The sequence below is a fragment of the Corythoichthys intestinalis genome, chromosome 3 (assembly GCF_030265065.1).
Source record: "Corythoichthys intestinalis isolate RoL2023-P3 chromosome 3, ASM3026506v1, whole genome shotgun sequence".
Taxonomy (NCBI): Eukaryota; Metazoa; Chordata; class Actinopteri; order Syngnathiformes; family Syngnathidae; genus Corythoichthys; species Corythoichthys intestinalis.
In genome coordinates, this window is record NC_080397.1 from 13,303,680 (window position 1) to 13,319,024 (window position 15,345).

At 40.5% G+C, this 15,345-nt stretch overlaps 2 protein-coding genes across 5 annotated transcripts in view; both read left to right on the forward strand.

Moving 5' to 3' along the window:
• Nucleotides 1-1,118: 1,118 nt before the first annotated feature.
• On the forward strand, nucleotides 1,119-14,508 carry arsk (arylsulfatase family, member K). 2 transcript variants are annotated; one of them, XM_057832147.1, is made up of 8 exons: nucleotides 1,119-1,298; nucleotides 2,670-2,799; nucleotides 6,162-6,321; nucleotides 9,829-10,111; nucleotides 10,176-10,347; nucleotides 10,415-10,639; nucleotides 13,648-13,863; nucleotides 13,970-14,508. In XM_057832147.1, exons 1-8 carry the CDS (start codon nucleotides 1,191-1,193, stop codon nucleotides 14,242-14,244), a joined length of 1,569 nt encoding a protein of 522 aa, XP_057688130.1. In that variant the 5' UTR covers nucleotides 1,119-1,190; the 3' UTR covers nucleotides 14,245-14,508. The 2 variants fall into 2 exon arrangements, with proteins under 2 accessions (XP_057688130.1, XP_057688131.1); XM_057832148.1 differs by having other exon boundaries at nucleotides 13,648-13,755.
• A 311-nt stretch (nucleotides 14,509-14,819) lies between these two features.
• Nucleotides 14,820-15,345, forward strand: part of skic3 (SKI3 subunit of superkiller complex) — a 33,977-nt gene continuing 33,451 nt past the window's right edge. For 2 of the 3 annotated variants that reach the window (XM_057832633.1, XM_057832634.1), the window contains exon 1: nucleotides 14,879-15,315. In XM_057832633.1, the coding sequence (XP_057688616.1) occupies nucleotides 15,193-15,315 (123 nt within the window). In that variant the 5' untranslated portion in view covers nucleotides 14,879-15,192. The other variant, XM_057832635.1, reaches the window with a different exon arrangement.

Genomic DNA, 15,345 nt, shown 5'->3' on the forward strand with positions numbered 1-15,345 from the left:
GCAGCTCACTTTAAGCTACGGGAGATGTGAAAAACAACCTTTTGCGCATGCGTAAAGCACTCTCACCGCCCCCTCTTTCCGCCTTGTGGAAAGGAGGAGAGGGCCAGATGACAAGTTTGCTTCAACAGCTGAAAGATGGCACAAAAAGATACTGCTATAATATCCTCATTATTGGTGTTATTTGAAAAAATAAAACGAGTAGTTGTACCAAAGTAACCCGTGCACCAGAGCTGTGTTACTACAAACAATATCTCGACTATGTATCTAGCTAGCAAATATAATACATCAGATTCATAACCCAAATACATTTTCACAACAATCCCCAATCAGTAAAGCAACATCTTGCACCCAAATATATGTCCACAACAATCCCCAATCAGTAAAGCATCATCTTGCACCGATGGATCAATACAGAAATGCTAAATGTCTTTTGCATATTTGGGTTTTTGAGCATTTGGAATGATAAAATTACCGCTTCCAATTGCACATTAGGTTGTATTTGCATCAAAAATTATGAAAATGATCCATTGACTAATGGGGGTAGGGATCTCATTGTGTTTGAACAGAAAAACAACTCCAACGCGCTCAAAACGCCCTCTGCAGTCTGTTAGGGTTACTGCATTCATATGCGACACCACCTGTTGCATTGCAGTTGCAGTGCAGCGCTACTGTACAAATACAGTAATCAAAATAAATAAATAAATAAAGCAAGAAGAATTTGGTTTAATAGGGTGGGTTGAATGAGAAGTGATTTTAATTTTGGCACCATCTGCAGAACGACGATAGGATTTTTTTTTTTTTTACTGTTCTGAACATTTTTTTCCCCATGACATCCTGATATTTAAAGCCAACCTTGCCAGCCACTTCCAGTTCAAAGGAATCAGACGTCTATTACCGTCAATGGTAAAGAATGAGGTAATGGTAAGAAATTGGCCCATTGAACGCGTCTGTACAGTAGTGACCTGGACGACAGGACAGAAAATTCTGCATGGTCAATGCCTTCATCTAGCGGTTTTAATGTGTCATTACATGTAGCAAGTTCCTGCGCTAGACATATGCTCTTATTTTGTCAACTCAACCCGGATGTTGTTATGAACACAAACCATTTGCAGCCAAAGGGAAGGGGTTTATTGACGTGCCGTTTGGGGGTGACACATTTCCATCCACTTTTAATAGCGGCATTTATTACCATGCATCTAGTATTTGCTTTGGCGTGTCTATTTCAAATACATACTCAGAGTTTATGTCAAAAGTTTGGAACTAGACCTAACATCGTGATGGTGATGACAGATGCGTTTGTGAGTACAGTATACAGCAATATTCCACGACGTGCAATATTTGACAACTTGTACCAATATGTAATGTTTATAAACTTCTAATGCAAACTGTAGTCAGTGTAGATGGCAGTGGTGTAAAACTATAACAAATCACACTGATGTGTCCCTTCAAAGTTTTTAAAATATGAGGAACATTTATGTGTGATGAAATTCTGAGGCAGTGCAAACTAGGCCAAATATTCAACAATTGGCCGAGTCAAAATAGATTAAATATAAATAAACAAAAATACAGTACTAGGGGTGGGAGTTGACTTTTGATTCATTTTTGTTGTTTGTTTCATTGCGTTAAAATTTTATAGACAGCATTTTACCGGCAAAGTCTTCATTTTAAATTCATATATTGGAAAGTCAATTACATGCAATGACATTTTTGGCCACCAATTCGTCCATCCCTCCCACTTCAAACAGATTGGAAGTCAGTAGCAGCCAATGCCAGGCTTGCAATGCAAAAAAGGCAATTTCAGTGACATCCTATTCCTTTTGGGGCATTTACGGGTCACTTCCTGTTGCTTTTGGGTCACTTCCTGTTGATTTTGGGTTACTGAATAGGAAAAATGTCCCCAAATGAATAGGAATGGACTCAAAATCATCAGGAAGTACCTGTAAATACCCTATAAGAATCAGAAAGTGATTTGTAAATTGCCACAGGACTGGCTGTGAATGCTCTGGTTTCAGTGACATTGACGGCACTAGACGTCCAATCAAGGCCGGCCCAGCCTATACACAGACTATGCAGCTGCTTAGGGCCACTGAACACTAGGTGGCCCCCAATCTGGCAACCTCATTTTATACATTGTTAATAGAGCATCGTGAATAATGTGGCGCGCATTGCCGTTTATCCATGCAAACATCCATTTTCTTGTCATTACATGTCATTTGGGGTGAGAAGTTTGAAGTATGCAGTGCAACAAAACATGATTAATATAAAAAATATGAACGTATGGGTTGGATTGCATGTATGGGTTTCACAGTACTCTGTGACCAAATGGTTGGCCAAAAATATGGGCCCCTTCGCATTATTTTGCTTAGGGCCACCAAATGGCCTGGGCCGGCCCTGCGTCCAATCTAGTCAAAATTAATTGGATGTCTAGCGGCGTCAATGGCAGCCAGTGAGCTAACATAGACACTATGCCCATGGAGGATTTTGGTAGCAACCTGTTGGTTCCTTTTTTTTTTTTTTTTAACAGTGACACCATTTTAAGATGCTATATCGATTCTTTGTGGGAGCATAACGATAACTTATTTAGCTACAAAGTATCGCGATATATCACCTTATTGATATACTAGATTGTCACACCCCTTACTTGGACAGTTATTGTTTGGACTTTGCAGGATGGGCGTTTGACATTTGATCCTGGGAGAAAAGTTGTGCAGCTGCCCTACATAAACTACCTGAGAGAGCTGGGGAGTACTTTCAGCAATGCGTACACCAACTCTCCTATATGCTGCCCTTCCCGTGCAGGCAAGTTTTCCATTACAGTACATCGTCATAATCCGATTTTGCTTTTCCAAATTTAAAGTGCATATGACATGACCAAAGAAATCTTAAATAGCATTACTATTGGAATAAAATCATATTTTGAGTCAATTCAACTATATACAACAATTTGGCAAAGCGCAGATGACGAGAAATGCGTCTTTAAATCTGCCGCTTCGTGCCTCCTGTCATTATAGCGCTTGGTGATGATGTGAGACAATGAGCGATTTCAGCGGCTTTAGCATTGAGCCCAATGGAGGAGGCGTTTTGCAGCGATTCTGGTGCAAGTGTGGATTTTTTAAACAATATTGTCAATCCAGAGGACGTACAGTGGGGAGAACAAATATTTGATACACTGCCAATGGGAAAACCCATTGGCAGTGTATCAAATACTCGTTATCCCCACTGTATGTGACATACAGCCATCTATGTTTTAGTCGTATTTGAAGGAGGAGGAATATTCAATATTATAAGGAGAAAAAGGCGACAGAGACAACAAACACGAGGCTGATGACAAGAGCAGACTGCCTGGGCAACACACAATGTCATCATTGTTTTTATCTCTCTACTCCAATAATTTTGCAGGATATTCTTTGTATCTAAGTATTTTTTCCCCTATATAAATTGTATGGTCATGACAAATTACAGTCTTGTGCTAAACGGAATATGAAATATTAAAAATGCATTTATTCAGCACGACAGGGCTAAATTACTGCATAATGTTCAAAACTGCCAACTTCTTAAACCTCCCGAATGGTATTTTATGCCACCAGAGTTAGTCCGGCTCTTGTCATTTCCCTGACGGACTCTGAGATAGAGGAAAGAGCGTTAACAAAACAGGAGGCGTGACAGCTAGGCTACATGCTAACCTGAACCGAGCAGCTCTTCCAAGTCTCTTCCTCGCCTTCCGAACACGAAAAATCACACAAAACTGCCCCGACTTACAGTGCCTTGCAACAGTATTCGGCCCCCTTGAATCTTGCAACCTTTCGCCACATTTCAGGCTTTAAACATAAAGATATGAAATTTAATTTTTTTGTCAAGAATCAACAACAAGTGGGACACAATCGTGAAGTGGAACAACATTTATTGGATAATTTAAACTTTTTTAACAAATAAAAAACTGAAAAGTGGGGCGTGCAATATTATTCGGCCCCTTTACTTTCAGTGCAGCAAACTCACTCCAGAAGTTCAGTGAGGATCTCTGAATGATCCAATGTTGTCCTAAATGACCGATGATGATAAATAGAATCCACCTGTGTGTAATCAAGTCTCCGTATAAATGCACCTGCTCTGTGATAGTCTCAGGGTTCTGTTTAAAGTGCAGAGAGCATAATGAGAACCAAGGAACACACCAGGCGGGTCCGAGATACTGTTGTGGAGAAGTTTAAAGCCGGATTTGGATACAAAAAGATTTCCCAAGCTTTAAACATCTCAAGGAGCACTGTGCAAGCCGTCATATTGAAATGGAAGGAGCATCAGACCACTGCAAATCTACCAAGACCCGGCCGTCTTTCCAAACTTTCTTCTCAAACAAGGAGAAAACTGATCAGAGATGCAGCCAAGAGGCCCATGATCACTCTGGATGAACTGCAGAGATCTACAGCTGAGGTGGGAGAGTCCGTCCATAGGACAACAATCAGTCGTACACTGCACAAATCTGGCCTTTATGGAAGAGTGGCAAGAAGAAAGCCATTTCTCAAAGATATTCATAAAAAGTCTCGTTTAAAGTTTGCCACAAGCCACCTGGGAGACACACCAAACATGTGGAAGAAGGTGCTCTGGTCAGATGAAACCAAAATTGAACTTTTTGGCCACAATGCAAAACGATATGTTTGGCGTAAAAGCAACACAGCTCATCACCCTGAACACACCATCCCCACTGTCAAACATGGTGGTGGCAGCATCATGGTTTGGGCCTGCTTTTCTTCAGCAGGGACAGGGAAGATGGTTAAAATTGACGGGAAGATGGATACAGCCAAATACAGGAACATTCTGGAAGAAAACCTGTTGGTATCTGCACAAGACCTGAGACTGGGACGGAGATTTATCTTCCAACAGGACAATGATCCAAAACATAAAGCCAAATCTACAATGAAATGGGTAAAAAATAAACGTATCCAGGTGTTAGAATGGCCAAGTCAAAGTCCAGACCTGAATCCAATCGAGAATCTGTGGAAAGAGCTGAAGACTGCTGTTCACAAACACTCTCCATCCAACCTCACTGAGCTCGAGCTGTTTTGCAAGGAAGAATGGGCAAGAATGTCAGTCTCTCGATGTGCAAAACTGATAGAAACATACCCCAAGCGACTTGCAGCTGTAATTGGAGCAAAAGGTGGCGCTACAAAGTATTAACGCAAGGGGGCCGAATAATATTGCACGCCACACTTTTCAGTTTTTTATTTGTTAAAAAAGTTTAAATTATCCAATAAATTTTGTTCCACTTCACGATTGTGTCCCACTTGTTGTTGATTCTTGACAAAAAATTTAAATTTTATATCTTTATGTTTGAAGCCTGAAATGTGGTGAAAGGTTGCAAGGTTCAAGGGGGCCGAATACTTTTGCAAGGCACTGTATGTCAATGACGGCAGCGGGAGTGATTGCCTTCACTGATCTGCCAGCCTCCGGCGGCGAGCAACTTTCAGCGGACTTTTACAGCTTGTCATGCTGCGGCCCCGGGAAGTAGCAGGGGAATGAATGCTGAAATTGGCTCATTCTCGGCGGACAAACCGGATGACATTGGGCAGCTTGTCACATGCCATGGTCGCCAGCCTGCTTCACTGACCGACGGCAAGCGTTGTCACCCACAAAATACAAGCCACCTCCTTATTTAAATGAGTGCCATGATCCCAGAATTTGACATAATATAAAACACTTAGCTTACTCACTTCCTCGTCCGTCCAATGTTCCCTCGTTTGTTGCACTTTTTTTGCCCATTCTTCGCGGTAAACAGTATGTTTTGGAAACCCAAAAAGGCTCACACCACTCTCCCTGGTGTAGCAAAAAAAAGCCTGCAGCACATTGGGCTGGCATGACGCGAAAAATAAAATCAGCTGAATCCGCAATCCTTCTCCATACAATGGCTGTATAGTGTAGATGATCTCATTCTCTGACATCACATCCGCCTTCTTCCGCATGCCTAGACTCTGGCCGCAGGTCACTCATTTTCAAGGCGCGGGATTCAAAAAGTTGAGTAAATATATCGATCGCTTCCGCACGCATCCAAGCGATCTATTTCATTCAGGAACATAAAATACCACGTGTCATATGAAATAAACATGCTTTTTTGTGTTGTATGCACTTGAAGTGATGTCATATTTGAAACATGATGCGTGTGTTACCTGCAGCCATGTGGAGTGGGCAGTTTGTCCACCTCACCCATTCATGGAACAACTTCAAGTGCCTTGATAAAATTACGACCACGTGGATGGATCTGCTGGAGAAGAATGGCTACCTTACAAAAATGCTCGGCAAACTGGATTACACATCAGGGGGACACTCTCTCAGGTAATTGTCAGGTACATGTGACAAGCATAACTGTCTCTAGGGCTGTGACAAAATCTAAAAAAAGTGAGGTATTGCGATACTTTGTAGCCCAAAAGGGTAATCATATGCTCCCGCCAAGAATCGATATATCGTTTTAAAACTGTGTCACTGTTAAAAAAAATAAGGAACCAACAGGTTGCTACCAAAATTCCATTAGAATAGTGTCTACTTTTGCTCACAGGCTGCAAATGAAAGCGCTAGACATCCAATTTATTTTGACTGGATTGGACGTCTAGCATCATCAATGGCACTGAAACCAGAACATGCACAGCCAGTGTTTTTAGGCATGTACAGGTCATTTCCTGTTCATTTTAGGGCATTTAAAGATTACTTCCTGTTGATTTTGAGTTGCTTCCTATTCATTTGGGGACATTCTTGAGCCACTTCATTTTCAGTAACACAAAATTGTAGGTGGAGTTATACTTTTGTGGCGGGGGGGGGGGGGGGGGGGGGGGCAAAACATGTTAATGACCCTGAAATGCAGTGTCAGCAATAAAATTAACTCACAAGATATATGCTCGGATTGTAGCTTAGCCCATGCTCGTACACGCAGGAATCCCAACTGTGTGTGTGCTTGCGTCTGTGAGCGCGCGCCTTTTTCTGTCTTACCTAGTTGAGAAGTAGACGCCACATCCTTTTTGACTAAATATTCCAGGAATATTTACAATAACACGTTGAAAATGAGTTTTTTTTTCACATAATTTTTAAGGGGGATTCTATATCAGGCTGCTTAGGACAGCTATGCTTGGCCAATATCATCGTCCATTGAATATGGTACGCCTGGTGGTGGCTCTGTTGTACAACTAACATCTTTAGTGGGACAAACTGAAACTCTGCTCACCATTTTGGCGGTGCTCACCAGCGTTCCATGGTCCACATCTTTAATCCTTGGTTCTCCCTCAGCAGTTGTTACCGCTTTGAAAGCTGTGGTTTGAAAAAAATTGCGAATATCCATCTTGCATCTTCTGTCCTCAGGTGGTTTTGGCTAAGTAAAGAAAATGAGGTGCTCTAAGTTTAGGCTTAAGGTAGGGTTATCAAATTTATCCCGATAACGGCGGTAATGAACTTTTTTAAAAATGTATCACGTTAAAATATTTAACACAATTAATGCATGCGCTGCACGACCCACTCACGGATTGTCGTGCTCAATCTGTAATGGCGCTGTTTTACCTATATAGAGAGATAAAAGGCAGCGTAAAATGAGTAGAGTGAATTTTGGCAGCCTTTGGAGACTTTTTTTAATTGGCTAAAGCCTTACAATCCTTCTCCCTATGATTACAAATATCATGGGATGCAACGTGGGGTAGCAAGGTAGCAATAGATCTTTTTCTTAACACCTTATGTTATTTCCCAACGCAGAGAAATTATATCAATTGGTAGCACTACGCACAGTCATGGTTCCACTTCCGATCATGCATTTGGGCATGGCTACAGTATCATTTACTGAAAGCTCAACAAATACACTAGATGGCAATATTTAGTCACAATATACAAAGTCACAAGTCTTTCTATCCGTGGATCCCTCTCACAGAAAGAATGTTAATAATGTAAATGCCATCCTGAGGATTTATTGTCATAATAAACAAATACAGTACTTATGTACTGTATGTTGAATGTATATATTCGTCTGAGTTTTATTCATTTTTTTCTTAATGCATTGCCAAAATGTATATGATCGGGAATGATTGGAATTGAATCGGGAGCAAAAAAAGCAATCGGATCGGGAAATATCGGGATCGGCAGATACTCAAACTAAAACGATCGGGATCGGATCGGGAGCAAAAAAACATGATCGGAACAACCCTATTTTAAATTAATGTATAGGAAAAATGTATTGGAAAGTTAATTACATGCAATGACATTTTCGGCCACCGGGTGGGGGGGTCTATGCCCCCAGGCCCCCCCTTAATCTCAGCGTGTGCACAAAATTAACAGGAAGTGACCTTAAAATGCCTAAAAATCAACAGGAAGTGACCCGTAACGTCCCAAAAAAGAAAAGAAGCGATCAAAAATCAACAGGGAATTATGTGAAATGCACTAAAATGAACTCTTTGCCTGGAATAGGCTGTCACTGACGGCCATAGACGTACAATCCGTTTCAATGGTAAATGGTAAATGGTGTTATACTTATATAGCGCTTTTCCACCTTTCAAGGCGCTCAAAAGTGGGAGAGATGTGTGCTGCCATTCCTTCCTTCTTCAAATGGATTGGACTAGTGATAGACTCATTCCAATTCACATAGCAGAAGGATGAAAAGAACTTGTTTTTCCTGTTTATTAATTGTTTTGTAGAATGTCGTAGAATATCGTGATCCATGCATCAATAACTGTTATGATAATAGTCGAGTCACTTCCTATTGATTAACACTAAATTAACAGGACGTAACCTGTAAATTCCCGAAAATCAACAGGAAGTGACCTGTAAATGCCTCCAAAGGAAAAGGAAGCGACCGAAAATCAACAGGAGATTTAACTGCAAAATTAAGTCCTTGACTGCCATAGAAGTCCAATCTATTGGAGGTGGTTGGATGGCAGCCTCCCAGTTCAAACGGATTGGCCGTCTTCTAGTGATAAACTTATTCCTATTCACAGCAGAAGGATGAAAACAGCTTGTTTTTCTATTTGTATTGTATTGTAGCTAGGGCTGTCAAAATTATCGCGTTAACGGGCGTTAATTAATTTTTTATATTAATCACGTTAAAATATTTGACGCAATAAACGCACATGCCCCGCTCAAACAGATTAAAATGACAGAACAGTGCAATGTACACTTGTTACTTGTGTTTTTTGGAGTTTTGTCGCCCTCTGCTGGTGCTTGGGTGCGAATGATTTTATGGGCCTCAGGACCCATGAGCATTGAGTAATTATTGACATCCACAATGGCGGGCTACTAGTATATTTTTTGATTGAAAATTTTACAAATTTTAATGAAACGAAAACATTAAGAGGGGTTTTAATATAAAATTTCTATAACTTGTACTAACATTTATCTTTTAAGAACTACAAGTCTTTCTATCCATGGATCGCTTTAACAGAATGTTAATAATGTTAATGCCATCTTGTTGCTCTATTGTTATAATAAACAAATACAGTACTTCTGTACCGTATGTTGAATGTACAGTATATATCCATCTTGTGTCTTATCTTTCCATTCCAACAATAATTTACAGAAAAATATGGCATATTTTATAGATGGTTTGAATTGTGATTAATTACGATTGATTAATTTTTAAGCTGTAATTAACTCGATTAAAAATTTTAATTGTTTGACAGCCCTGATTGTAGAATATTGTACAACTACTGTACTTCCTGACCCATGTATCAATAATTGTTGTATCGCCAAACCTTGAGATCATCGTTATCGTGAGTCTTGTATCGCAAATCGTATCGTATCGTTAGGTACCCAGAGGTCTCCTTCCATAATTATCTCTGTTTTACATTTTATATGTTGATGCACTTACGATTACAGTAATCGCGTTGAGGCCTGGACACGGGACGTTCACTTCCTGTTGCGCCAAGAAGGTCGGCCTGTCACTCAACTGGTTGGGAACGAGTCAACAGTCAGAGTCAATACTGTGGACTGGAAAAACACAGATTTCGCCACTGAATGGATCCATCAGAAGGCTGCGTCCTCTCACCGGCCTTTCGCGCTTTATCTCGGCCTCAATCTACCTCACACTTACAAGACTGATTCTTTGGGGCCCACTGCTGGAGGATCCACTTTCCGCTCGTCTCTTTACTGGCTGAAAAAGGCATGGTTCATCTTTCCTCTAAAATGTGTTGCTCCCAATAAATGGTTGCATTTATTTTTCGCAGGTTCATTCTGAACTCGTTTCTGTTCCCACATGGCTCCCCTTGGCTGCTATGCACCCTGTGGACTACTACTCCACCGTCACGAAGAATTGCAGCGGGGATTTCACAAAAGAAGAAGTGAAACGTATCAGGACCTTCTACTATGCCATGTGTGCGGAAGCAGATGCCATGCTGGGTAGGTGGAAAGCAGTAAGCGTGACATACGCCTCAAGTGATTTATTTACTGAATGAATTCTACACAGGAATGGTTATTTCGGCGTTGAGAGACACAGGGGTGCTCAACAACACAGTAGTGATCTTTACGGCCGACCATGGAGAGCTGGCTATGGAGCACCGGCAGTTCTATAAGATGTCCATGTTTGAAGGAAGCTCCCATGTTCCCTTGCTAATTATGGGGCCCGGGCTTGTGGCGGGTTTGCAGGTTAACCAGCTTGTGTCATTAGTTGATCTCTACCCAACTGTGCTAGGTAGGAAAGCTGAATGAAAGAATCAAATGCAGGGGTGTCAAACTCATCGTTGCGGGCTATTATGTCTGACAACTAGGGCTACCACGATTAATCGACAAGTAATCGATTATAAAATGAATGACTATTTTGAGAGTTGATTAATATTTAGAGAAAAAAAATTGAAAAAATGTGAAGCCCTTGTGAGCAAATGTCGAATATTTTTTTTGTTATATGCAGTGATCCTTGCGACTTCGCGGCTCAATTTTTGCAGTTCATCGCAGATTTTTAAAATTTTCTATAAGACTAAAAGAGTTCTAAAAACATATTTATGTACACTATATTTGCATCAACGTATGTATGTACACTTGCACGCACACACACGTGTCACGAGAGAGTGAGAATGAATGTATAATATGTATTTATATTCATTCATTCATTCATTTTCCATGCCGCTAATTCCTCACGAGGGTCGCGGAGGTGCTGGAGCCTATCCCAGCTAACTTCGGGCAGTAGGCAGGGGACACCCTGAATTGGTTGCCAGCCAATCGCAGGGCACAAGGAGACACACAACCATTCACGCACACACTCACACCTATGGACAATTTAGAGTGTTCAATCAGCCTACCATGCATGTTTTTGGGATGTGGGAGGAAACCGGAGTTCCCGGAGGAAACCCACGCAGGCACGGGGAGAACATGCAAACTCCACACAGGAAGGCCAAAGCCCGGGATTGAACCCTTGATCTCAGAACTGTGAGGCAGACGTGCTAACCACTCAGCCACCGTGCCGCCTGTATTTATATTATTTATACATTATTTTATGTATGTTGTGTGGATTATAAGTATTTTATTTACCTGTTTCAAAGTATCCTTTAATGTTCTAATGATAACATGCATTTATAGGGTTTTATATACTGTACACTTAATGATATTTTATACACACAAAAAAAAAGTATGTTAAAAATGGGGGGGGGGGGGCGTGTGGGGGTGACACTACTTCGCAGTTTTTCACTTTACATGTTCTGTTCTGGTTCCCATTAACAGGGATCACATATATATGTATACTGTATATATACAGTGGGGCAAATAAGTAGTCAACCACCAATTGTGCAAGTTCTCCTACTTGAAAAGATTAGAGAGGCCTGTAATTGTCAACATGGGTAAACCTCAACCATGAGAGACAGAATGTGGAAAAAAACAAAAGAAAATCACATTGTTTGATTAAAAAAATTTTTTTTTTTCCAAATTAGAGTAGAAAATAAGTATTTGGTCACCTACAAACAAGCACGATTTCTGGCTGTCAAAGACGTCTAACTTCTTCTAACGAGGTCTAACGAGGCTCCGGTCGTTACCTGTATTAATGGCATCTATTTTAACTCGTTGTAGATGGCGAGATAGTGTAAAGCGCTTTGAGCGCCTTGAAAGGTGGAAAAGCGCTATATAAGTATAACACCATTTACCATTTATCGGTATAAAAGACACCTGTCCACAATCTCAGTCAGTCACACTCCAAACTCCACTATGGCCAAGACCAAAGAGCTGTCGAAGGACACCAGAGACAAAATTGTAGACCTGCACCAGGCTGGGAAGACTGAATCTGCAATAGGTAAAACACTTGGTGTAAAGAAATCAACTGTGGGAGCAATCGTTAGAAAATGGAAGACATACGAGACCACTGATAATCTCCCTCGATCTGGGGCTCCATGCAAGATCTCACCCCGTGGCATCAAAATGATAACAAGAACGGTGAGCAAAAATCCCAGAACCACACGGGGGACCTAGTGAATGACCTACAGAGAGCTGGAACCACAGTAACAAAGGCTACTATCAGTAACACAATGCGCCGCCAGGGACTCAAATCCAGCACTGCCAGACGTGTCCCCCTGCTGAAGCCAGTACACATCCAGGCCCGTCTGCGGTTCGCTAGAGAGCATTTGGATGATCCAGAAGAGGACTGGGAGAATGTGTTATGGTCAGATGTAACCAAAATAGAACTTTTTGGTAGAAACACAGGTTCTCGTGTTTGGAGGAGAAAGAACACTGAATTGCATCCGAAGAACACCATACCCACTGTAAAGCATGGGGGTGGAAACATCATGCTTTTTTCTGCAAAGGGACCAGGACGACTGATCTGTGTAAAGGAAAGAATGAATGGGGCCATGTATCGAGAGATTTTGAGTGAAAATCTCCTTCCATCAGCAAGGGCATTGAAAATGAGATGTGGCTGGGTCTTTTAGCATGACAATGATCCCAAACACACAGCAAGGGTAACAAAGGAGTGGCTTCGTAAGAAGCATTTCAAGGTCCTGGAGTGGCCGAGACAGTCTCCAGATCTCAACCCCATAGAAAATCTGTGGAGGGAGTTGAAAGTCCGTGTTGGCCAACGGCAGCCCCAAAACATCACTGCTCTAGAGGAGATCTGCATGGAGGAATGGGCCAAAATACCAGCAACAAAAGCTTGTGATGAGTTACAGAAAACGTTTGGCCTTCGTTATTTCCAACAAAGGGTACATAACAAAGTATTGAGATGAACTTTTGGTATTGCCCAAATACTTATTTTCCACCATGATTTGCAAATAAAGTCAAACAATGTGATTTTCTGTTTTTTTTCCACATTCTGTCTCTCATGGTTGAGGTTTACCCATGTTGACAATTACAGGCCTCTCTAATATGATCAAGTGGGGGAACTTGCACAATTAGTGGTTGGCTAAATACTAATTTGCCCCACTGTATATTATTTTTAAATTAATAATAGGAAAAACAGTAAATATTGTCTTCATTTAAAAAATGTTAGTTTAAATAGAAAAACAAAATGGTGAAAATCTCATTTCCCTAGGCCTCGTTCTGTCATCGAGAACTACAGAAATGTTGTCAATTTTTGATTTTGCCAAGAAACATGAAGCCGATCCACATGATTGACTTTCATGGGGCACGCCTCTGGGCTGTGAGTTTGACACCTTTGAAATGAAAGCATGCTAATAAGTAGTGATATTTAAATGTTTTCTACATTCATGTTTGTCTACATTGTAGATATTGCTGAAATATCAACAACTGGGAATGTTAGTGGCTACTCATTGCTGCCTCTTCTTTCCAAATACAAGACATTTCCCCAAAAGCAACATCCAGACTGGGTTTTGAGTGAGTATCATGGCTGCAATGTTAATGCATCAACCTACATGCTAAGAAATGGCAAGTGGAAATACATTGCTTATGCTGATGGAATGAGTGTGCCTTCTCAGCTTTTTGGTAAGCACTGTACTACATATTACTATACTATTCATAACCTACCTCGAAAACGAAACACAATGTGGGTATTTCTCAATGGAATTTTGTTCCTTTTGCAATTTTGCAGACCTAGTGCTGGACAAGGAAGAACTTCACAACGTGGCTCTCAAATTCCCAGATGTGCAGGCACATCTAGACAAGCAGTTACGTCGCATTATAGACTATCCCAGAATTTCTGCAATCGTCCATGGCTACAACAAGAATGAATTTGGTGCATGGCGCCAAAGTGTAGGTAGCAATTACAGTCGAGAGATTGCTAATCTCAGGTGGCATGTTGACTGGCAAAAAGATGCTGCAACCAATGAAAGACTAATTGACAAGTGGCTGGACGAATCCACTTGATTCTTTAGTGTCTTATCATGGCTAAAAGTGCACTTTTTTTCTACTTTCTTAATGTACTGTACAACTTTTTTGCCCTTTAGAATAAATCATGTATTTGTTTTTGTAAGTTCTGCCATCTTTAGTGTTATCACATTATCACATATATTTTGATATTGTGTTAGGTTGGGTGTTTTCTGAATGTTAATTGTATATAATTTTCTGGAGTATACACATATGTATTAAAAATATATTGTTTTGCACAATCTGCAAGTTTGTTTGATAGCTAACCAGATGGATTTTTTGGGTATACACAATATTGTGTATGTATGACATTATTATAAATATTTATTGTTTCAAATTTAACTTTGTCTCCGTTAATGTATTTAACGGCATATGTTGTTGATAATGCAAAATAATGAATCACACAATTTTTAATTTTTATTTGAAGTTTTGCACCTGACATTCTTGATTGTCGCATTTCAACCACTTTTCATATCGCGTTATGACGTTGTTGTTGTTGTTTTTGAGGGGGATTCCCTCCCTTGAAGACGAACCTGTTAGTGATTTTATTTTGAAGAGTTCGATGTAATGACATTTGGTGTACTTCCGGTTCACTAGCCGCTGCGACTTGACTTGTCGACGTAAACAGTGGGTCTCCCTAAGTTTTTATTCAACTGTCCAGTTTATACTCTATCTAATGTGCAATAAATATTGATAAGAACTAGTAGTTCATATTTTAGCTGTATCATCGACCAATGTTTTAGATCGACACATAAGCTAATGGGTTGCGAAATTCTCATTTTAATTCGCTAAATCACTATTGAATAATGTAATGAAAACTACCACGGGATATTTACATTCAGTTGTTAATCAACATCTCTAATCTATATCCCTGCTATTCAGTGTATTTGCACACAGACTACGGTAAAACTCAAGTGGTACGGTAACAACTTAGCTAGTGTGTGTATAATGAGTTCCTATCATACAGGTTGCAAAGCCATGTCGACTAATAAAGAAGTCAAAGCTGCCCTGAAAAGTGCCAGAGAAGCTATAAAAAGCAAAGACTTCAAAGAGGCATTGAAGCAATGCAAGGTAAGGACAAAAATCGAAGTTATCGTTTAC

Bases quoted from the DNA above. Each gene is read 5' to 3' on its own strand.
- arsk (XM_057832147.1), top strand. From the start codon at position 1,191: ATGCATCTAGTATTTGCTTTGGCGTGTCTATTTCAAATACATACTCAG. The intron at 1,299-2,669 runs GTGAGTACAGTA...TGGACTTTGCAG, and splicing joins TGGTGATGACAGATGCGTTT to GATGGGCGTTTGACATTTGA. The intron at 13,864-13,969 runs GTAAGCACTGTA...GCAATTTTGCAG, and splicing joins TGTGCCTTCTCAGCTTTTTG to ACCTAGTGCTGGACAAGGAA.